Below are 25,030 nucleotides of genomic sequence, written 5' to 3'. Positions count from 1 at the left end.
CAAGTATCTCTAAATATGGAATCTGGGCCGGAGTCGCACATAACTTTGAATGCAGACACGTCTAACTATTTTACATACTGCATATACATCCCCACATACATCCCGGGCTGCAAGCATAAGCAAACATATCCGCTATCTCTCTGCGACCAATAAGTGGGCATTTCTTATTCGGAGTCATGCGTATGCTCCCTGGATGCCAAATTTAGACACATCTGCTGCACCTGGCATGGGGCGAGTATAAGGGCCAATGATATTGTGCTCTGCCACACAGAAAAGTCAGACTATGTCATTGCGTTGCACGCATTAAGACAGGGTTATGGTTGCATTAGCATTCCGTTTGCAATTCATTTGCATCTGTTCATCCCGGCTGGAGTTGTGGTCACATTTATGTATGACCTATAGGGATATAGTCATGTGACTGGCGGTCTTACAGTACCGGCACTTACATCCCGCCCCCTCACAATCCCTACAGTAGGCATGCTGACTAACAGGGACTATTCCTCAACACCCATAGAGTCTCGCCACTAAGACCGCAGCGTGGTGAGCGCAGCAAGCCCGCAAGGAGCTTCGTTGGACTCACCCACCCCCTGCGCCAGCCATCTTAATGCCGGATCCTGCCTTCGGTATGGATACCAACCCGACCCATATGACCCTAGACAAGATGTTCCCAAACCTGGTCCTTAAGTCACCATACCAGTCCCAGGTTTTCAGGATAACCAAGCTTGGGCACAGGTGACTTAATTAGTACTATAATCAATTTGATTTAACCATCTGTGCTCAGCCATGGATATCCATAAAACCTGGACCATTAGGGTGCCTTGAGGACTGAGTTTGGTAATCTTTGTCCGAGACACAAATAAATGTATAAGATTGTGTGTTTAATGTCTTGATCTTCAGCTGTGTTTTTCGTTATAAGTGTAAGGGTACACCACAATCAGATTTATTTCTTTTTATAGTACTGTATATTGTTCTTTTATCATTTCTCAGGATAGCCCCAACATCATACAGGCAAATGCAGGCTGGGAAACAGAGATGCTCTTTTCTTTCTTTTCTCAAGGAAAACCCCCCAAACCCCCAAACATTTAACTAAAACGTTCCTATTAATGCAAACAGTGCCTCGGAACACTTCAGTGTGTTGACCTGATTTCTGATATGCACTTGGGGAATATCTGGCAGCTGGTCCGGTTCTTGTGAGCAGAGGAGGCGTCTCACAGAGACAGGAGGTAGTTCCCTGCTGATCAGTATGGACGGGTGCTGACTTTTACTCTGGACAAGAGATGGTGATTGTTCTCGTGTGGATTCCACTGCAGTATAAGTCATGAATATAGATGCGCTGTTCTAGAAACAGAATCTCCTATAGAGAATTAATTTGCTATTCATGGGGAGCGGATGAGGGGTAATAAATAGGTTTCCAGTATCATTGTAATACAACGTCAACACTGTTTATATGTTACTAATCCCCTTTATAACCGTGTACTGGCCTGAAATAGGATGACAGATCCCACCATGAAATCTGTACTAATCATTCCTATAGGTATGGATGTATCTTACACATTTGCTCAACCTGTGAACTGCAGAAATTACGCCTGGTGGGAAGACCGTGCTGTATGTTATCTGCTTATTAGAGCCTCCAGTTATGTGTTTTGTGCAATTGCAGTGCTCCTGTTGCTGTTGTGAAAATTCCATGTGCTTCTTGGTAACTTATTTAAAATGGAGCTAAACCAAAAATAAATTACATTGTAGGCTGTTGTCACATCATGCTTTAGATCCAATATACTCTCCCAGCTCTAGATCCAATATACTCTCCCAGCTTTAGATCCAATATACTCTCCCAGCTTTAGATCCAATATACTCTCCCAGCTTTAGATCCAATATACTCTCCCAGCTCTAGATCCAATATACTCTCCCAGCTTTAGATCCAATATACTCTCCCAGCTTTAGATCCAATATACTCTCCCAGCTTTAGATCCAATATACTCTCCCAGCTTTAGATCCAATATACTCTCCCAGCTTTAGATCCAATATACTCTCCCAGCTTTAGATCCAATATACTCTCCCAGCTCTAGATCCAATATACTCTCCCAGCTTTAGATCCAATATACTCTCCCAGGAGAACTACCTGATGGCCAGGATGGCACGTTCCAGGAGAACCAGTTTAGGTAGGGGTGCTGCCTGGATCAGCCACCCACAAATTTTAACCACTGCAGCCAACCAATGCTGGGAAAGGTTCTCTGCAAATTACTATACCCTGGACTTTTCATCCGAGCTCCTGGCACCGGGTTCAGTCACAGAGCTGTCGTGATGTTGTAACCCAGAGTGCAGCGTCATGACGTCACTGTGTAGACATTTTAGTTAGTAAAGTCCTCAATTTTGCCATGGGCCCAGAGACCCCTAGATCTGGTACTGTCTGTATGATTCATAGGGCTCAATTCAACTAGATGCGTGTGGGGCAAACTGCCGTTGTAACTGCATGTAAACAACACCAAAGGCACTATATAACTGGCCCCCTTTGCGGCCCAATCTCGCCGTAGATGCATGGATTTTTGTATGCAGATCTCGGCAATTCTGGAGGTACCGTAAAAACTGCGTATGGCTGCTCACACCTAATTGAATCCGACACATATGTGTATAGTTAGTATACTGCAACCACGCAGCGCTTAACAAGGCATGCATGATAGCTGGAATCTGGATACTATAGGCAACACCTCCACTTTTTCTTTTTAGAAGTTTTATTAAATCTAACACAATCCTGTTGTGTTGCAGCTTCATGGAATCCTTTTACAGTATGTGCAGAAAATGAAATGATATAACATTAGTAGAGCTGGTTTAAGACTTTAGCGGGCCCAAAGTGAACAGATGCACCATTTAAGGCTAGGGCTATTGTCAGGTCTGTGTAGATAAAGGGTGTGGTATGGAAGGTCGACAGTGTCTAGGTCGACCAGTATTGGTTGACAGTAACTAGGTCGACAGGGTTTCTAGGTCAACATGTTCTAGGTCGTCAGGTCAAAAGGTCGACATGAGTTTTTTTTTGTGTGTCATTTCTCTGTACAGTGACTGGGAACCCCAATTAGTGCGCTTGCCATGCTTCGGGCAAGGTTCCTCACTCCGCTACCGCTGCGCTCGGCACAGGTTACTATTCCCAATCATAGTCAACGTGGATCGTTAAGTATGGAAAAGTTCCAAAAAAAGAAAACAATTGTCAAAACCTTATGTCGACCTAGAGACCCTGTCGACCTAGTTACTGTTGACCTAAACATTGTTGACCTAAGTGTGGTCGACCTAGAGACCGGATACCGTAGATAAAGTAGATACAGATTTTGACTATTGGGTTGACCATAGTAATTTATATTTTATAGCTGAGGAAATCTTGAGGCCACAAAGATCCAACAGTACATTTGAAACAATCTTTTGCCCCCCTAGGTCACCAGGATGCTGGGATAAAAGCTGTTTTTAGGGCCTGTCCTACCCCTAGTTGGATGCAAAGGGCCATATTCAATTAGCAGTGATAACGGACTTTTCATGTGAAAAGTCCGGTTTTCGGGTGAAAAACCGGACTTTTCACGTGAAATGCAATTACAGCCTATTCAATTATCCTGGAAAATTTATCGGTGATCATGTTTTCACTAATTTCACTTCACCTTCTCTGAAGCAGGTGAAAAGTTGGGAAAAGTCACTATTTTAAGGTAAAAATGTTTGGATATGGTACAGAACTCCTGGGACACCCCCCTTTATGACTAATTAGGCACGTTGAAGTTTTTAATTATTTTTAATTGGGCAATAATGACATGTCATTTTTGGGGTGAAAAAGTAAAAAGTGATGGAAATTGGGGTTCAAGGTATGGGACAGGTATATTGGGGTGCTTTATGAGTGGGACAGGTGTTTTTTAGGCTTGCAGATGGGAGTAATCGGTCTGTTTCCACTTTTTTTTAAAGTACCCTAAAATGACCCAAATATATACTTATACCCATTTTCATGTACCCCAAATTTAGTGAGAGCATTTATTTTGCTCAAAAAAACTTGCTTTCTATCATATTTTTGTATTTTTAAAAAAAATGCATATAACCGCCATTTCACACAATTTAAGTCCCCAAAAACTCTCTAATGTGATCTTTAACACACTTCTCTTCTGTTTTCCTATGTTAGTTTAGCATTTTTTGGGGTACAGGCTGATTTCCCCATTTTCACCTGCACTTTTCACTGCAAGAATTTTCACGTGAAACCCGGTCGGAATTGAATAGGTCGAAAAATGGAGCGTTTTCGCGGCAATTTTCGGCCGATTGCCGCAAAAAATTTTCGGGCGAAAAATTGCCGCGAATTTGCGGATAATTGAATACCCTAGTTAGTCTGGTAGGCCCAACGTAAATGCCCTTTCTTCTTTTTTTTCAACCTCTTTGGACAAATTAGGCCAGGTAGGTACTGATTGATCATATTCTGGGGCTCCACTGTCCAAATATGGTGTAAAACTACTTTTTAGGCATTCTTGACTAATAACTCAGTAAGCTGCTATTATGTGTGTGTGTCTTGGGGATGCCGTCAATTTACCTACAATCAAAATCCCGTCCTGGTCAAAATAACGACATTTAAAATACATACAAGCTCAAAATACCGACATTTAGAATGTTGATTTAGGATTTTTTTCATTGAAAACGACTAGTTCATACTTCACCATCCCAGTGGACCTGGAGGGGGGAATATAATAGTGTGACGACCGAGTGGATGCGGTACACTTATACAGTGTCCATGTGGTGACTTTTCGACCTGGCATTTTATATGTCGGTATTTTGACTGTATCGACATTTTAAATGTCTGTATTTTGCCCCTATCGGTATTTTGACCATCGGTCAATTGTCGGTATTTTGATTGTAGGTATATCATACTAAACCTGTGTGTTATTGTAGTAGAGCACAGAGACAGTAATGTACTGTATGTTTTATGTTTGTCACATTGTATCAACCGTTTTCTGCTAACAATTAGATAAGTGTTTCCCGGAGCGTGGATCTGACCCACTGCTGTGTTCTGTCTAAAAATATTCTGCTGTCATAAAATTGAATGATTTCTCCAGAAATCTTAGCTCATTTTTCTCTTATCCAAGTATACTCCAGTGGATTACAGGGACGATGGGAAATAAAGCCCTCATGAATCTATAATTCGGCCCATTTGAAACCATTTACATTATCATAATTGCTTTGTCCTGCAGCTATAAATGTTAATACACCTTCAGTTGGTATGTGCAGAGTTCTCTGTTTGCTGATATATTGCTATTCTGCCTACGTGTAGTTCTGTCAATTGTATCTGTATCTCGCTTATCCAGCCGTACTTATCTTTCATGATATATTCTGCAAATGCACATTGTATAGAAAAAGTGACGTTGTATTGGAAATCTATTTAGTTTTAAACACATTCCATTTTAAGTGACAAAGAAGGGAAATTCCGTCTGCGAAAAAGCATGGCATATGCAGAACACGCCTGTAATACTAGCATAAACATCAATGAATATTGCCAACACACAGATTATTGCTTTTAGACCCCCCCCCCCCCCAAAAAAAAAAAAAAAAAAAAGTGTGTACAAGGGTATATAGTACAGTACTGTAAATAAGCAATGAAAGTATGGCTTTGTTGTATCGCCACCTGTTGGCAGTATATGATACTACAGTATTTCTTTGCTGGGGTAAGGTTGGGGGACTGAGATTCCTGTTATCCGCTCCCAAAATCACTTGTGCACAGACAACATTAGTATAGTACTCTATGGAAACCAAATTGTTATTTTTTTATTCTTCTTTAGATTAAAAAAAAAAAAAAATACAATAAATGTCATTACTCTTGGTTGCTTTGTGATATTGCATTTTTAGCAATTACCTGTACACCATTTTTTTATATATATATATATATATATAGAATTTTGTTATGCCCGGCACTCCCAATGCAATAAGATTAATCCGGGTGCCCTCCGCAGTAAATAATCCATGGAGTAGAAGAAAAATGGCAGCGGCACTCCGTTTGAAATTATTGAAAAAAATGTATTTCAAATATAATACAACATCACAGTGGTCACATATAGAACCAACGGTTCACGCCTTGACAAAGGGGTCCAAGGACCCCGAAACGTTGGTTCTATATGTGACCACTGTGATGTTGTATTATATTTGAAATACATTTTTTTCAATAATTTCAAACGGAGTGCCGCTGCCATTTTTCTTCTACTCCATATATATATATATATATATATATATATATATATATATAAATATCCACAACGGTTTCTTCATGACCATCTGGTCACTTCCGTTCATTTTACTCCGTCAGTGTAATTAGCTATCTAATGAGGTTTTCCTGCATATACTGTATACTGTAATGGAATCCGATCCTTACAAGCCATGTTACTCTAAGCAGGGTTTATTGTCCGCTGATTTAGATTTTCACGTCCAAAGAATGAAAACCTGTGAAAAATGAAGAATAACAGGTTTTCCTTATTTGACACGTATGTTATCGGATATCTTGATGTGTCTTCTGATGACCTATGTATTTTAGTAACTCAAGTTGGTAAATTACATAGGCCCCAAAGGTCATTTTTCTCAGGTTGAGACATTTAATTGGCTTGTGAGGTACTCTGGAGCTAGTATCTATTATTAATATGTATCTCTTCTGTGGTTACACGAGGCATGTCCTGGTTGCCAGCGGCAACCATTCAGTACACTACTATATGATACATCATTAATCCAATGTCACCAGGGTGTAAGGTCCTATCGTGAACAGCTATCATTGTGACATCTGGTGACTGATGCAGCCTGGGGGTAGGGTCTCTAAACACCTTAATAGCTGTCATTGAGGTAAATGTATGAAGCCGTGATCATAGTGGAGAAGTGAGCCAGTGGAGAAGCTGCCCATGACAACCAATCAGCTGCTCTTTATAATTTTATAGTATGCAAATTATAAATGTTACTTCATTGCTGATTGGTTGCCAGGGGCAGCTTCTTCACTGGCTCACTTCTCTCTTATCACTGCTTCATACATTTATCCCAATATAATGTTCACTGACTGATGTAGCCTGGGGGTAGGGTCTACATACCTTAATAAACCAATCACTGGCATAGTTTGCTCAGCTAATTCAGCCTTTTTATTAGCCATTATAAGCATAGGCGTCCGGCACTCCGCATAACCATGCATGTAACTGAGTCATTGCCAGGCTTGCAGTTCTATTCCTGACTGTGTATGCCCACCCGCACTCTACTCCCGCCAGCCCTGCTCGCTATGCCCGCACACCCCCACTCTCTACACCCGCCCACCCCCGCTCTCTACACCCGCCCTCCACTTCCCTCTTTCTCTTCACCTGCCCGCTACGCCCGGTCAGCAGGCTTGGCGATAGGGGAAGAGACAAGCCGATGCAGGGGCAGTAGAGGGTGCATTTGTCAGCTGCACCCGCTACTGGAACCCACATGTGAACAGGATTGCAGGGAAGGAGGGTTGAAGGAGAGAGAGGACGGCAGTAGATGTCTATGCATGGAGTGGCAGGCGGTGAGGTGCACCCAAAAGTAATGTATAATGTATATATTATATAATGTATTTGGAGAGGCACTACGTGTCACATAATGTGTGTGGGGGGGGGGGGGCACTGTGTGGCATATGTGTTTAGGGTGCACTGTGTATTATATAATGTGTTTGGGGGGGTACTATGGGGTCTATTAAGGCCGGGGCATAATGTGACGTAATATGAATTTTGCCTCATACCGTGTAGCGTAATGTAAATTTTGGCTCATATCGTGCAGCGTAATGTAAATTTTGGCTCATACTGTGTGGCATAATGTGAATTTTATCTCTTACTGTGTGGCGTAATGTGAATTTTATCTCATGCTGTGTGGCATAACGTGAATTTTATCTCATACTGTGTGGCGTAACGTGAATTTTGGCTTATACCATGTGGCATAATGTGAATTTTGCACCAAGGCTCACCACTCTCTAGTTCCACCACTAGGTCAGGGATAGGTTGGGGAAGTGTAAGTAGCGATAGGATGCAGCAGCAGCTAGGACTTATGCTGTAACAGACAGTCAGTAGTGGCTACTGGTCGCACCATTATGTTTAATTTTATTTCTCTGGGGCAGAGGCGGAACTAGCGCCAGTGCAGGCAGTGCCTTGCACTGGGGCCCGCCACTGTCAAGGGGCCCAAAGCCAGAGCAGCATGTAATGAGTCAAACTGACTCATTACATGCCGCCTGGCTGCCGCTGTGTGCCGCCGCCGAGGATAGGATGCGCACCGGCTACAGGGGGGGAGGAGGAGGGGGCGTGGAGGAGGGAGCCGCAGCAGCGCTGTGTAATTGGTAGAAGCGCTGCTGCTGCTGGCCCTCTCCTTTACCATAGGCTGCCCTCCGCCGCTGTGAATGCTGGGATGCGCATCGCATCCCAGCATTCACAGCGGTGGAGGGCAGCCTATGGTAAAGGAGAGGGCCAGCAGCAGCAGCAGTTCTACCAATTACACAGCGCTGCTGCGGCTCCCTCCTCCACCCCCCCTCCTCCTTCTTCTCCCCTGCCAGAAGCTGCACGAGGAGCCTGAGCCAGCGGAAACGGTAAGTATACCTATTCTATCTATCTATCTATCTATCTATCTATCTATCTATCTATCTATCTATCTATCTATCTATCTATCCTGTTTGCCATAATGTGTAAAAAATGGGGCGATGTCTGCCGTAATGTTCAAAAAATGGGACGCTGTCTGCCGTAATGTGTAATAAATGGGACGCTGTCTGACGTAATATGCAAAAAATGGGACGCTGTCTGCCGTAATGTGTAATAAATGGGACGCTGTCTGCCGTAATGTGCAAAAAATGGGACGCTGTCTGCTGTAATGTGTAAAAAAGGGACGCTGTCTGCCGTAATGTGTAAAAAGGGGACGCGCTGTCTGCCGTAATGTGTAAAAAAGGGGACGCTGTCTGTCGTAATGTGTGAAAAGGGCACGCTGTCTGTCGTAATGTGTAAAAAGGGGACACTGTCTGCCGTAATGTGTAAAAAGGGGGACACTGTCTGCCGTAATGTGTAAAAAAGGGGGACACTGTCTGCCGTAATGTGTAAAAAAGGGGAAGCTGTCCGCCGTAATGTGTAAAAGGGTCTCTACCTGGTGTAGTGGTACTACCGTGTGGTGTAATTTGAATAATGGAGACTACTGTGCACCGTTATATGAATTGGTATTATTTTGTGGCCATACCCCTTACCCACGAAGCCACGCCTCCTATTTTTGGCGTGCGCCTGCGGCGCGCACTGCCCCTGTTTTGCATACAGGGGAAGGGCTCCGATGCCGTTTCTTGCACACAGCACTAAAATGACTAATTACAGCACTGTTGCTAGGTATTCATTTCCCTGGCCCTGAGCAGGTCCCCCTCACCAGATCCTCTCCAGGGGTGAGGCGGTGGACTTAGATGGGGGGGCACAAAGCATTTTGTCGCACATGGGCCCACCGCTCGCTAGTTCCGCCACTGCTCTAGGGTGTATTGTATCTACTTGTATTATTAGGAACTAGAGAGAAATTAGATTACGCTATGTGATTTTACTGAGAGAATGTAAAATAGTGTTAGACATGTCCCTGGGTGGTGCGAGACACGCCCAAAAGGTGGTCCTAGACACGCCCCTCCAGCAGTGCACCCCCTAACAAAATTTGCTGCGCACGCCTATGATTATAAGATACTAGTAGATTGGCTGTTGAATGAATTAGCATTATATAACCACAAATAACTATTAAAAGATGAGGCAGACTCCATGCAGTGCCTAGTAACAGCAATACTGACCTGGGGAAAATAGCTTCTTATTGGGTAGTAGCATACTATGGTCTGCTTAAATATTGGTAAGATACATTTGCATCTTTATTTTTGAATGTCACCAAAATAACCTTTCACATTGGATTCAGTTATTCTCACACCTTAATCTTTCAGTTTGTTGTTTATTCTCCCTGAAAAATTCATTAAAGCCAGCCAGAATGTCACAGTACATCTGCAGCCATACCCGTGTTGGCTTTGTGGAGCTGGATTTAGTGGTGGAGGAAAGCAGCCTCTGGCTGCTACTTTATAAATCACTCATGGGGATTTAAATCCTTAGTCAGCAGATGAACTGAATTCAATCATAACCCATCCAGTATCCCCCCATCCACACTGTGGCAAATGGCAGGCAGTACAGAGAGCAGCCTGGTTTATCTCCTGGCTACATGTCAGGGAAGGGTGTTGCTTAGCAACCAATGTATTGTGTGAGCATCTAGTTAAGTAACTATGATGGTGGAACTGCACCCTCTCCCTTTACTAGTGAAATAGGTACTTTAATTTGTGACACAAATAGGTTTGTCTGCTACATGTACAATAGCAATTAGAAAATGTTTTATTTATATTTTCTGTAGATAAGCCTCACTCTTCACCAGTGGCAGTTGCAGCACAGACCAAAATTCAAATAAGGGATCCACACCAACTGCCAATGAGTCCCAGACAGCGATGTTTGGCAGTGTTTGGGGTGGCAGTTGGTGTAGGTCCCCTATTTGAATGTTGGACTGCGCTACAACTGCCACTGGAGAAGAGATATTTATTTATGTCCTTTATTTAAACAAACTTATCTCCATCTCCAGAAAACATAAATATCAAATTTTCCTGATTTAATTTTGAGGTAATTACGTTTATTAAATACCCCCCTACATCTGGAGCATTCTACAATGGCTGGCAGCGCATCTGAATGTTATTAATAACAAATAGTATTTCAGACTTCGGCTAAGCTAATTTCTTGGTATGCTTATGTAGGCATGTTTGAACTGGGAGGAGTTAGGCTGGCATGTAACCTAATGTAGTACTTAGCAACAATTGATAAAACTTGTTTGATTTTTGGACTTCCCTTTCAGATGGGCATGTGTCGGCTGGTGTGAGGACCTGATTTTAGTAATTTTGGGCTTAGCCCCTGCTGTGTCTTTGGGAGGTCAGGGCCATGATGGCACAATTTGTGTTGTTATGCACCGCCCACCGGTGTACTATATCACATGCTTTATGCAGCAACAGTTAAAGTAGAATTTTACACGTCAGGTTGGGGCTCTTAGTAGCAATAGGGTTATCCATCAATGAATTAACCATCATTCGTATAAGTCTGCGCATACGATTGGAGACTACACATGCACGCTACAAAAAATTGTGAAGGTTTTACCATCAGGCCTGCCTCCATCAATGGTAAAAACATCAGCCATCGGAAGGAAACCATCAATGGTTGCTAACCACTGATGATCAAAGGTCAACTCTAAGTAGTATTTTGTAATGCAACTCTAATCATGGAGGCCTTGCCCTGTCCACTGTACAAGAAAGAAAAGCAGGATCCAAGGGACCCTCCTGGGAGTGCAGGATTGCACCCTAAAATTGGGGAGCCTCCCAGACATTTCTGGAGGGCACAAAAGAAATACATAATGCAGATGCACACTCTGTAGTACCAAGCACTGCTAATCAGAATCATTTAATTAACTCTGCAAATCTAACATAGAGCAAAATTGAGATGCTTAGCATACTTTTTGTCCAAAAAATATGAGCCCACCAACCAGCGTCCAGGTGACCTCATCTGGTGGTCCCTAACACTAATATTCAAGTCCAGGGCATGGGATCCCACCAAGTTGGCAAAGGCCAGCTGCCCTAAGCCTGAAGAGCAGGCAGGTAGATAATATGCCAATGTGAGGCTCCTATCAAACTTGCCAAAGATTGTGAAGAATGTTCCAAGCCACTGCCTTAAGCTGGGTACACATGTTGGCAGATCCGTCATTGCACCAACAGAGCAGCGATTTTGGGTAAGTATATACACTTACCGATCGGCCACTCCATGTGTCATCCTGACATCACAACAGTGTCATCAGTTCCTGCAGCAAGTGCACGGTACAAACAGATGCACCAATATATTTATCTTCAGATATATCGTCTATGGACTGTGCTGCACAGACAGCGCGATATGTCTGTCAATGACGTCGACACGCCGACCTCCTCTCGATATATTGGCCGTTCGCTTGAATGAACGTACAATTGCCCATATCTGCTCCAATGCCTTTTATGCCCCATATCACTGCTAAACTCGGACTTGTGGAAAATGGGGTTGAATCATGAGTGAGAACTGATTGTGTGTACAGTTATGCTCTGACAGCACTAATTGTGATTTGTAAGATTTGGCTGATGGGTAAAGTTCTTCTGCAGGGTTATAATTTTACATCTCTTAGTATTTATGTTGGACAAGTGTGAACTGAAAAAAAAAAATTAGGATCAGTATGTATTTTCCCATGGTATAAACAGCCCTACGAATCTTGTAAACTAGCTCAGGGTTATGTTGTTATATGGATTTTGTCACTTCAAGGAAAATCTTAGTAGTAAGTAAACAAGTACTAGAGTACGTTAGTAAAACCAGTTTAAAGACCAGAAATACATGTTTAACTTGGACTTTCCAACACACACAATGCTGAAAGAAACTTTGAAAATAACACATTGTTTATTAGAGATAGTTCTACTTCACTTTAAAGCTTCACTAAACCCAAGTTTGTGTGGTTAAAAAACAAACATTTTATTACATACCCTGGTCATAACAAAGCTTAAAATTTAAATGTAATTTTTTTTGTTCTGTTCACAAGCTGTAGCACCCCTTGTAAGCCACTTAATGCCTTGGCTTAAATGCTTACAACAAAATATGTTTTGTTGTATTACAGTATATAAAACTTCACTGTTTAGTATGGTCTTATAGTGGTGAAAGTATGAATCGGTATTAAGTCAGACATGACGTAAATGCACTATCTACTCATGTATGAACTATGAACCAGTGTGGAGCCTGCATACATCATAGCAAGTCAGTAACCGGTTTACATAACTAAATTAAAACACACGCATAACAAACGTTTCTGGCCACATGTCTAAAGATTGTCGTTCCAATGCAACAAAAATCTTGTAATGTATGGGAGCATACTCCACTCGGACATTGCTCTCAGACTCTGGAAAACAGTCATTTAGACTAGCTGATTAAATAAAGTGGATATAACTAACGTGTCTTAATGACCGTTTTCAGCCATTTTCCAGCCTTTGGGAGCAAATACTGTAGATTGTCGTTTGCTCCCATACAATACCAGTTTTTGGTTTTTTTTCAAACTAGCCAACTAGTTGGCTGGTTGGAATGATAATTTATAGTTATATGGCCAGTTTAAGAGTTTCTACGGAATTGTAAATCTCCTAGGTGTTTGATTATCTTTCTGTCAGACTCCTACTTAAATGTACAGTGTATACTGTATTATTCTAGGACAGTGAGGCTTTGCCTGCATTATCTGCAGAACCTTATTCTAATGTTGGTTGTTTTCTTCTCACAGATCTTTCTGATGTGAAACGGTTTAGTGATAATGTAAAGAATTACAGCACATTACTCCTGGAGGATGAACATGGAATTCTCTATGTGGGAGCCAGAGGTGCCATCTTCTCTCTCAACCTTAGTGACATTTCTCATGGGTCCCAGAAAACTGTAAGTTTTATGGTAAATGAACTGTTTACAGTCCTGCTAATTTCATTGTTCCTAATTACTTATTTCAGTTCTTACTTACCTTATTTATATTTAAACCTGCATTTTTAAACAGTTTTATAATTTAACATGTTCACACTATTTTGCTTTACTGATCATGTTACAGATTGTTTTACACCAATGTTTCTGGGGGCACATAAGTTTGGCTGTGAGTAACTCCCAGACTTACATGTTCTCAGATCGACATGTGGTCGCATAGCGAAGAGAAGAAGGATTTCTCTTAAGTCCTAGAGGATGCTGGGGACTCCAAAAGGACCATGGGGTATAGACGGGATCCGCAGGAGCTTGGGCACACTGAAAAGACTTATCTGGGTGTGAATTGGCTCCTCCCTCTATGCCCCTCCTCCAGACCTCAGTTAGACTTTGTTCCCAGGACTGACTGGACACTCACAGGGGAGCTCTCCTGAGTTTCTCTGGAAAAGACTATTTGTTAGGTTTTTTATTTTCAGGGAGACCTGCTGGCTACAGGCTCCCTGCAGCGTGGGAGTGAGGGGAGAGAAGCAGACCTACTCCTTCTTAGTTAAGGGCTCTGCTTCTCTGCTACTGGACACCATTAGCTCCAGAGGGTTCGATCACTTGGTGCGCCTAGCTGCTTGTTCCCGGAGCCACGCCGTCACCCCCTCACAGAAGCCAGAAGAAAGAAGTCGGGTGAGTATGAGAAGATCAGAAGACTTCAGTGAGCTGGCATACTCCCTCTGTGTCCTCTATCTGGGCTTCATTGTGGGCCTGTCACCTAGCTGGGACGTTGTGTGTGTATCTGTGTGTCGGTACTACGTGTCGGCATGTCTGAGGCTGAATGTTATTCACCAGAGGAGGTTATTGGAGCGGATGCGGGGCTAGATTTGGGACTGACGACGCATCCGACACCTGATTTACTCGCATTGCTCAGTACGATAAATTCGAATGTAGCTTCTTTATCAAAGAGGTTGGATAAGTCTGAGTCACAGACACAGGTGTGGAAAAAGTTCAGGCTTTGTCTCAGGTACAGACCCCATCTGGGTCGCAAAAGCGGCCATTTACTCAAGTGGTAGATACGGATACCGACACGGACTCTGATTCCGAGGTCTATTTCACTGAGGCTGCTTTACATCCACGATTAGTTAAGAGTATTCATTACATGATTGTGGCTATAAAAGATGTTTTACACATTTCTGATGAACCTGCGGTACAGGAAACAAGGATTTGCTTGTTTAAGGGAAAAAAACCTGAGGTGAAGTTTCCCCCCTCTCATGAAACGAATACTCTTTGTGAAAAGGCTTGGGAGTCGCCGGATAAGAGGTGGCAGATTCCCAAGAGGATTTACATGGCATATCCGTTCCCCTCTGATGACAGGGAAAAATGGGAGGCGTCTCCAAATGTTGACAAAGCTCTATCTCGCTAGTCTAAGAAAGTGGCGCTTCCGTCTCCTGACACGGCAGCTCTTAAAGATCCGGTGGATCGCAAGCTGGAGACGTCTCTGAAGTCCATTTTCGCTAATTCGGGTGCATTGCTCAGACCTGCTGTGGCGTCGGTATGGGTGAGTAGTGCTATTGCTAAATGGGCTGAGAATTTAGCTAATGATATGGATACCCTTGATAAAGATAATGTTCTTTTGACTCTTGGTTATATCAAGGACGCTGCAGATTACCTGAAGGATGCGGCGAGGGATGTCTGTCTCTTGGGATCAAGAGCCAATGCCATGTCGATATCAGCCAGGAGGGCGTTGTGGATCCATCAATGGAATGCTGATGCCGACTCCAAGAGGGCTATGGAAGCGTTACCCTTCAAAGGTACTGTCTTGTTTGGGGACGGCTTGGCTGACCTGGTCTCTACCGCGACTGCGGGTAAGTCCTCTTTTCTTCCTTATGTTCCCACACAACAGAAAAAGGCACCACATCAGCAGATGTAGTCCTTTCGTCACAATAAATACAGGCGTGGAAAAGGTTCGTCCTTCCTCGCTTCAAAAGGTAGAGGAAGGGGAAGGAAACCACCTGCAGTGTCAGGCGCCCAGGACCAAAAGTCCTCCCCTGCTTCTACCAAGTCCACCGCATGACGCTGGGGCTTCCCTGGGGGAGTCCGGACCGGTGGGGGGCCGTCTACAAATATTCAATCAGACCTGGATTCAATCAGACCTGGATCCTTGGGTCCTAGAGATTGTGTCTCAGGGATACAAGCTGGATTTTCGGGAGATACCCCCTCACCGGTTCTTCATTTCGGCGTTACCAGTAGCTCTTCCGGACAGGGAGGTGGTGCTGGCAGCGATACAAAAATTGTGTCTACAGAGGGTCATTGTTCCCGTTCCCTCGTCCCAACGGGGGGAGGGGTTCTACTCGAGCCTCTTTGTTGTGCCGAAACCGGACGGTTTGGTCAGACCAATTCTAAATCTAAAATCCCTCAATCCATACTTGAACATTTTCAAGTTCAAGATGGAATCTCTTCGAGCGGTAATTGCCAGCCTGGAAGGGGGGGATTTTATGGCATCAGTCGACATAAAGGATGCCTACTTACATGTCCCGATATGTCCTTCACATCAGGCCTTCCTCAGGTTTGCGATACAGGATACTCATTACCAATTTCAGACGTTGCCGTTTGGGCTTTCCACGGCTCCGAGGATTTTCACCAAAGTCATGGCGGAAATGATGGTTCTCCTTCGCAAACAAGGGGTTACAATTATCCCGTATTTGGACGATCTCCTGATAAAGGCGAGGTCCAAGGAACGGTTGCTGAGAAGTGTAAATTTGTCACTGTCGGTTCTGCGACAGCACGGTTGGGTACTCAATTTGCCAAAATCTCAGTTGATTCCGACCACTCGGCTGCCTTTTCTGGGCATGATTCTGGACACGGATTTACAGAAAGTATTTCTTCCAGAAGAAAAAGCTCTGGAACTGCAGACGATGGTCAGGGAACTTCTGAGGCCGACGAGTGTGTCGATCCATCACTGTACTCGGGTTCTGGGGGAAATGGTTGCGGCGTACGAAGCCATTCCATTTGGCAGGTTTCATGCCCAGGTGTTTCAGTGGGACTTGCTGAGCAAATGGTCCAGGTCTCACCTGCACATGCACCAGAAGATAAGTCTATCTCCCAGAGCCAGAATTTTTCTCCTGTGGTGGCTACAAAGTCCTCACCTCCTAGGGGGACAACGGTTCGGTATCCAGGATTGGGTACTTCTGACAACAGATGCAAGTCTCCTGGGCTGGGGCGCAGTCACCCAAGGAAGGAACTTCCAGGGGAAATGGTCGCTCCAAGAAGCTTGTCTCCACATAAATGTTCTCGAGTTAAGAGCCATTTACAATGGCCTGCTGCAAGCAAGAAGCCTTCTTCAGGGTCAACCTGTCCTGGTACAGTCAGACAACATCACAGCGGTGGCACATATAAACCGTCAAGGCGGAACAAGGAGCAGAGCGGCAATGGCGGAGGCCACAAGAATCCTTCGCTGGGCGGAACAACACGTGAGCGCCCTGTCAGCAGTCTTCCTACCGGGAGTGGACAACTGGGAAGCAGATTTCCTCAGCAGAAACGATCTCCATCCGGGAGAGTGGGCTCTTCACCAAGAGGTATTTGCAGAGGTGACAAAACGTTGGGGAATTCCGTTGATCGACATGATGGCGTCTCGTCTCAACAAGAAGCTCCCGAGGTATTGTTCCAGGTCAAGGGACCCCCAAGCCAGTGCAGTGGACGCCCTGGTGTCTCCGTGGGTGTTCCAGTCGGTGTATGTGTTCCCTCCACTTCCTCTCATTCCAAAGGTACTGGGGATCATTCGACGAGCAAGGGTTCAGGCGATTCTCGTCGTTCCAGATTGGCCAAGAAGGGCCTGGTACCCGGATCTTCAGGAATTACTGGTGGAAGATCCTTGGCCGCTTCCTCTAAGAGAGGACCTGTTGTTGCAGGGTCCATGCGTGTTTCCAGACTTACCTCGGCTGCATTTGACGGCATGGAGGTTGAGCGCCAGATCTTAGCTCGTAAGGGTATCCCCAGGGAGGTCATTCCAACTCTCATTAAGGCTTGGAAGGAGGTTACGGCGAAACATTATCACCGTATTTGGAGAAAGTATGTTTCCTGGTGTGAGTCTAAAATGGCTCCTGCGGAAGATTTTCACTTGGGGCGCTTTCTCAATTTTTTACAGGCGGGAGTAGACGCAGGCCTGAAATTAGGTTCCATCAAAGTGCAGATTTCGGCTTTGTCTATTTTCTTTCAAAAATAATTAGCTGTCCTCCCAGAGGTTCAGACTTTTGTGAAAGGAGTAATGCATATCAATCCTCCGTTTATGCCTCCTGTAGCTCCATGGGAGCTGGATGTGGTCTTACGGTTTCTCATGTCTTCCTGGTTTGAACCTTTGCGTAAGGTTGAATTTAAATTTCTCACTTGGAAGGTAGTTATGCTGTTGGCGCTGGCGTCTGCCAGGCGGGTGTCAGAGTTGACGGCCTTATCTCATAAGAGCCCGTACTTAATTTTTCATTCGGATAGGGCGGAATTGAGGACTCGTCAACAATTTCTGCTGAAGGTGGTTTCTTCATTTCACATTAACCAACCTATTGTGGTCCCGGTGGCTACGGAGGCTGTGGCGATTCCAAAATCTCTGGATGTTGTAAGAGCGTTGAAGATCTACGTCACTAGGATAGCTGTTGCCAGAGAAACTGAGGCGCTTTTTGTCTTGTATGCTTCCAACAAAATTAGTCATCCTGCTTCAAAACAGACTATTGCCCGCTGGATTTGTAGTACGATTTAGCAGGCTCATTCTTCGGCCGGACTACCGGTGCCGAAGTCAGTAAAAGCCCATTCTACCAGAAAAGCGGGCTCATCTTGGGCGGCTGCCCGAGGCGTCTCGGCGTTACAGCTTTGCCGAGCAGCTACTTGGTCGGGTTCAAACACTTTTGCTAAGTTCTATAAGTTTGATTCCCTGACTGATGAGGACCTTGCGTTTGCTCAGTAGGTGCTGCAGAGTCGTCCGCACTCTCCCGCCCGTTCTGGAGCTTTGGTATAAACCCCATGGTCCTTTTGGAGTCCCCAGCATCCTCTAGAACGTAAGAGAAAATAGGATTTTGGTACTTACCGATAAATCCTTTCTCTAACGTCCTAAGTGGATGCTGGGGACTCCGTCAGGACCATGGGGTTTAGCGGCTCCGCAGGAGACAGGGCACAATAATAAAAGCTTTAGGATCAGGTGGTGTGCACTGGCTCCTCCCCCTATGACCCTCCTCCAAGCCTCAGTTAGATTCTTGTGCCCGGCCGAGAAGGGTGCAATCTAGGTGGCTCTCCTGAGCTGCTTAGAATAAAAGTTTAAGTTAGGTTTTTTATTTTCAGTGAGTCCTGCTGGCAACAGGCTCACTGCTACGAGGGACTTAGGGGAGAGAAGTAAACTAACCTGCGTGCAGGATGGATTTGCTTCTTAGGCTACTGGACACCATTAGCTCCAGAGGGAGTCGGAACACAGGTCTCACCCTGGGGTTCGTCCCGGAGCCGTGCCGCCGACCCCCCTTGCAGATGCCGAAGTTGAAGAGGTCCAGAGGTCCAGAAACAGGCGGCAGAAGACTTTCAGTCTTCATAAGGTAGCGCACAGCACTGCAGCTGTGCGCCATTGTTGTCAGCACACTTCATACCAGCGGTCACTGAGGGTGCAGGGCGCTGGGGGGGGCGCCCTGGGCAGCAATGTATTATACCTTTTTTATGGCTAAAATACATCACATATAGCCCTTGAGGCTATATGGATGTATTTAACCCCTGCCAGATCTCACAAACTCCGGGAGAAGAGCCCGCCGTTTTAGGGGGCGGGGCCTATTCTCCTCAGCACACGGCGCCATTTTCCTGCTCAGCTCTGCTGTGAGGAAGGCTCCCAGGCTCTCCCCTGCACTGCACTACAGAAACAGGGTTAAAACAGAGAGGGGGGGCACTTATTTGGCGATATGATTACATATGTGAAAATGCTATAAGGGAAAACACTTGTATAAGGGGTTGTCCCTGTATAATTATAGCGTTTTTGGTGTGTGCTGGCAAACTCTCCCTCTGTCTCCCCAAAGGGCTAGTGGGGTCCTGTCCTCTATCAGAGCATTCCCTGTGTGTGTGCTGTGTGTCGGTACGTGTGTGTCGACATGTAGGAGGACGATGTTGGTGAGGAGGCGGAGCAAATTGCCTGTATTGGTGATGTCACTCTCTAGGGAGTCGACACCGGAATGGATGGCTTATTTAGGAATTACGTGATAATGTCAACACGATGCAAGGTCGGTTGACGACATGAGACGGCCGGCAAACAAATTAGTACCTGTCCAGGCGTCTCAGACACCGTCAGGGGCTTGTAAAAACGCCCATTTACCTCAGTTGGTCGACACAGACACGGACACTGACTTCAGTGTCGACGGTGAAGAAACAAACGTATTTTCCTTTAGGGCCACACGTTACATGTTAAGGGCAATGAAGGAGGTGTTACATATTTCTGATACTACAAGTACCACAAATAAGGGTATTATGTAGGGTGGGAATAATCTACTTGTAGTTTTTCCTGAATCAGATAAATTAAAGTGTGTGATGATACGTGGGTTTCCTCCGATAGAAAATTATTTGAGGTATACCCTTTCCCGCCAGAAGTGAGGGCGAGTTGGAAAACACACCTTAGGGTGGATAAGGCGCTCACACGCTTATAAAAACAAGTGGCGTTACCGTCTCCAGATACGGCCGCCCTCAAGGAGCCAGCTGATAGGAAGCTGAAAAATATCCTAAAAAGTATATACACACATACTGGTGTTATACTACGACCAGCAATTGCCTCAGCCTGGATGTGCAGCGCTGGGGGGGCTTGGTCGGATTTCCTGACTGAAAATATTGATACCCTTGACAGGAACAATATTTTATTGACTATAGAGCATTTTAAGGATGCATTTCTATATATGCGAGATGCGCAGAGGGATATTTGCATTCTGGCATCAAGAGTAGATGTGATGTCCATATCTGCCAGACGATGTTTATAGACACGACAGTGGTCAGGTGATGCAGATTCCAGACGGCACATGGAAGTATTGCCGTATAAAGGGGCGGTCCATCGGACCTGGTGGCCATGGCAACAGCTGGAAAATCCACTTTTGTTACCCCAAGTCACATCTCAGCAGAAAAGGACACAGTCTTTTCAGTCTCAGTCCTTTCGTACCCATAAAGGCAGGCGGGCAAAAGGCCAGTCATATCTGCCCAGGGTTAGAGGAAAGGGAAGAAGACTGCAGCAGGCAGCCCATTCCCAGGAACAGAAGTCCTCCACAGCTTCTGCCAAGTCCGCAGCATGACGCTGGGGCCATACAAGCGGACTCAGGTGCGGTGGGGGGTCATCTCAAGAGTTTCAGCACGCAGTGGGCTCACTCGCAAGTGGACTCCTGGATCCTACACGTAGTATCCCAGGTGTACATTGGAAATTCGAGACGTCTTCCCCTCACAAGTTCCTGAAGTCTGCTTTACCAACGTCTCCCTCCGACAGGGAGGCAGTATTGGGAAAAAATTCACAGGCTGTATTCCCAGCAGGTGATAATCAAAGTACCCCTCCTACAACAAGGGAAGGGGTATTATTCCACACTATATTGTGGTACTGAAGCCAAACGGCTCGGTGAGATCTAAAAGATTTGAACAATTACATACAAGGGTTCAAATCAAGATGGAGTCACTCAGAGCAGTGATAGCGAACCAGGACGATATGGTGTCACTGGATATCAGGGACGCTTACCTACATGTCCAAATTTTGCCCTTCTCACCAAGGGTATCTCAGGTTCGTGGTACAGAACTGTCACTATCCGTTCAGACGCTGCCGTTTGGATTGTCCACGGCACCCCGGGTCTTTACCATGGTAATGGCCGAAATGATGATTCTTCCTAAAAGAAATATGGACGCTTTCCTGATAAGGGCAAGGTCCAGAGAACAGTTGGCGGTCGGAGTAGCACTATCTCAAGTAGTTCTACGACAGCACGAGTGGATTCTAAATATTCCAAAATCGCAGCTTTTCCGACGACACGTCTAATGTTCCTAGGAATGATTCTGGACACAGTCCAGAAAAGGATGTTTTCTCCCGGAGAAGAAGGCCAGGGAGTTATCCGAGCTAGTCAGGAACCTCCTAAAACCAGGAAAGGTATCAGTGCATCATTGCACAAGGGTCCTGTGAAAAATGGTGGTTTCTTACAAAGCGATCCCATTCGGTAGATTTCACGCAAGAACCTTTCAGTGGAATCTGCTGGGAAAATGGTCCGGATCGCATCTTCAGATGCATCAGCGGATAACCCTGTCTCCAAGGACAAGGGTGTTTTCTTCTGCGGTGGCTGCAGAGTGCTCATCTATGAAAGGGCCGCAGATTCGACATTCAGGACTGGGTCCTGGTGACCACGGATGCCAGCCTGAGTGGCTGGGGAGCAGTCACACAAGGAAAAAATTTCCAGGGAGTGTGATCAAGTCTGGAGACTTCTCTCCACATAAATATCCTGGAGCTAAGGGCAATTTACAAGGCTCTAAGCTTAGCAAGACCTCTGCTTCAAGGTCAGCCGGTATTGATCCAGTGGGACAACATCACGGCAGTCGCCCACGTAGACAGGGCGGCACATGAAGCAGGAGGGAAATGGCAGAAACTGCAAGGATTCTTCGCTGGGCGAAAAATCATGTGATAACACTCTCATCAGTGTTAATTCCGGGAGTGGAAAACTGGGAAGCAGACTTCCTCAGCAGGCATAACCTCCACCCGGGAGAGTGGGGACTTCAGCGGGAAGTCTTCCACATGATTGTAAACCGTTGGGAAAAACCAAAGGTGGACATGATGGCGTCCCGCCTGAACAAAAAACTAGACAGATATTGCGCCAGGTCAAGGGACCCTCAGGCAATAGCGGTGGACGCTCTGGTAACACTGTGGGTGTACCAGTCAGGGTATGTGTTCCCTCCTATGCATCTCATACCAAAAGTACTGAGAATCATAAGAAGGAGATGAGTAAGAACGATACTCGTGGTTCCGGATGGGTCAAGAAGGACTTGGTACCCGGAACTTCAAGAGATGCTCACGGAAGAACCGTGGCCTCTACCTTTAAGAGAGGACCTGCTCCAGCAGGGGCCTTGTCTGTTCCAAGACTTACGCGGCTGCGTTTGACGGCATGGCAGTTGAACGCCGGATCCTGAAAGGGCATTCCAGATGAAGTCATCCCTACCCTGGTCGAAGCCAGGAAGGATGTAACCGCAAAACATTTTCACCGCATTTGGCGAAAATATGTTGCGTGGTGTGAGGCCAAGAAGGTCCCTACAGAGGAATTCCAACTGGGTCGTTTCCTACATTTCCTGAAAACAGGACTGTCTATGGGCCTAAAATTAGGGTCCATTAAGGTTCAAATTTCGACCCTGTCGAATTTCTTCCAGAAAGAACTGGCTTCAGTGCCTGAAGTTCAGACGTTTGTAAAAGGGGTACTGCATATACAGCCTCCTTTGGTGCCCCCAGTGGCACCTTGGAATCTCAATGTTGTTTTGATTTTCCTAAAGTCACATTGGTTTGATCCACTCACCACTGTGGAATTAAAATATTTCACATGGAAGGTGAAGATTCTATTAGCCCTGGCTTCAGCCAGGCGTGTGTCAGAATGGGCGGCTTTATCATATAAAAGCCCTTACTTAATTTTTCATTCTGACAGGGCAGAATTGAGGACTCGTCCTCAATTTCTCCTTAAGGTGTTTTCTGTTTTTCACATGAACCAACCTATTGTGGTACCTGCGGCTACTAGGGACTTGGAGGACTCCAAGTTACTTGACGTTGTCAGGGCCCTGAAAATATATGTTTCCAGGACGACTGGAGTCAGAAAATCTGACTCGCTGTTTAGCCTGTATGCACCCAACAAGATGGGTGTTCCTGCTTCTAAGCAGACGATTGCTCGCTGGATTTGTAGTACAATTCAGCTTGCACATTCTGTGGCAGGCTTGCCACAGCCAAAATCAGTAAAAGCCCATTCCACAAGGAAGTGGGCTCATCTTGGGCGGCTGCCCGAGGGGTCTCGGCTTTACAACTTTGCCGAGATGCTACTTGGTCAGGGGCACACCCTGACTGAGGAGGACCTGGAGTTCTCTCATTCGGTGCTGCAGAGTCATCCGCACTCTCCCGCCCGTTTGGGAGCTTTGGTATAATCCCCATGGTCCTGACGGAGTCCCCAGCATCCACTTAGGACGTTAGAGAAAATAAGAATTTACTTACCGATAATTCTATTTCTCGTAGTCCGTAGTGGATGCTGGGCGCCCATCCCAAGTGCGGATTGTCTGCAATACTTGTACATAGTTATTGTTACAAAAATCGGGTTATTCTTGTTGTGAGCCATCTTTGCAGAGGCTCCTTCGTTGTTATCATACTGTTAACTGGGTTCAGATCACAGGTTGTACGGTGTGATTGGTGTGGCTGGTTTGAGTCTTACCCGGGATTCAATATCCTTCCTTATTATGCACGCTCGTCCGGGCACAGTATCCTAACTGAGGCTTGGAGGAGGGTCATAGGGGGAGGAGCCAGTGCACACCACCTGATCCTAAAGCTTTTATTATTGTGCCCTGTCTCCTGCGGAGCCGCTAAACCCCATGGTCCTGACGGAGTCCCCAGCATCCACTACGGACTACGAGAAATAGAATTATCGGTAAGTAAATTCTTATTTTTCTCCTAGTCCGTAGAGGATGCTGGGCGCCCATCCCAGTGCGGACTGTTACTTGCAGTGTTTTCTTGCTAGTTAAATTAGTTTATACGCGGGTTGTGTATTTCTTGTTTCAGCTTGTTGCTGTTGTTAATTCATACTGTTATCTGGTTTAATGTTACTCTGGTTGTACGGTATGTTACTGGTGTGGGCTGGTATGTTGGTAGCCCTTAGTTTAAACAAAAATCTTTCCTCGAAATGTCCGTCTCTCCTGGGCACAGTTCCTATAACTGAGGTCTGGAGGAGGGGCATAGAGGGAGGAGCCAGTTCATACCCAGATTAAGTCTTTTCAGTGTGCCCAAGCTCCTGCAGATCCCGTCTATACCCCATGGTCCTTTTGGAGTCCCCAGCATCATCTACGGACTAGGAGAAAAGGATTTATCGGTAAGTACCAAAATCCTATTTTTGCAGTGCATACTGAGCTCGGAGGGGTGTGCCAAAGCCTCTCTGCTCGCTAGTTCATGTGCCATATAACTGTGGTTCCCATTGTAGCCACATGACACTGAAAAATCTGAAAAATTATAAACATTATCAGCCTGAAGAAACAAACCAAGGAACAATGCTAATTGGCATACTACTACTTACAGTAGTAAAATAAACATTTTTTTTTTTCTCCTTGGGGGTTTTGTGTGTGTATCGGAGCTCTGTTAATTTCCTGGGGTTCAGCACTGTGTAGTTTGTAGCACATTAGCCCTGCGCCAGTAGTTGCTTCCAGATGGTAGCACTGTTTGAATTAAGTCCAGGGCTACCTTGAAGACCCTATGGATTAGGTAGCTAGGCTAAAGTGGAAGCCTAGGTTGGCCTGGCGAGAAGGCTCACACCCTTCACATCAATAGTAACGTATTTACATAATAC

At 45.3% G+C, this 25,030-nt stretch overlaps 1 protein-coding gene across 2 annotated transcripts in view; it reads left to right on the top strand.

The window, feature by feature from the left end:
• The window catches only part of SEMA4G (semaphorin 4G), a 441,977-nt gene that overhangs the window by 240,196 nt on the left and 176,751 nt on the right, over positions 1–25,030 (top strand). For both annotated transcript variants that reach the window (XM_063961912.1, XM_063961911.1), the window contains exon 3: positions 13,330–13,478. In XM_063961912.1, coding sequence (XP_063817982.1) covers positions 13,330–13,478 — 149 coding nt within the window. The remainder of the gene's footprint in view (positions 1–13,329; positions 13,479–25,030) is intronic.

Source organism: Pseudophryne corroboree, chromosome 3 (genome assembly GCF_028390025.1).
Source record: "Pseudophryne corroboree isolate aPseCor3 chromosome 3, aPseCor3.hap2, whole genome shotgun sequence".
NCBI lineage: Eukaryota > Metazoa > Chordata > Amphibia > Anura > Myobatrachidae > Pseudophryne > Pseudophryne corroboree.
This window is presented reverse-complemented; position numbering and strand designations above follow the sequence as displayed.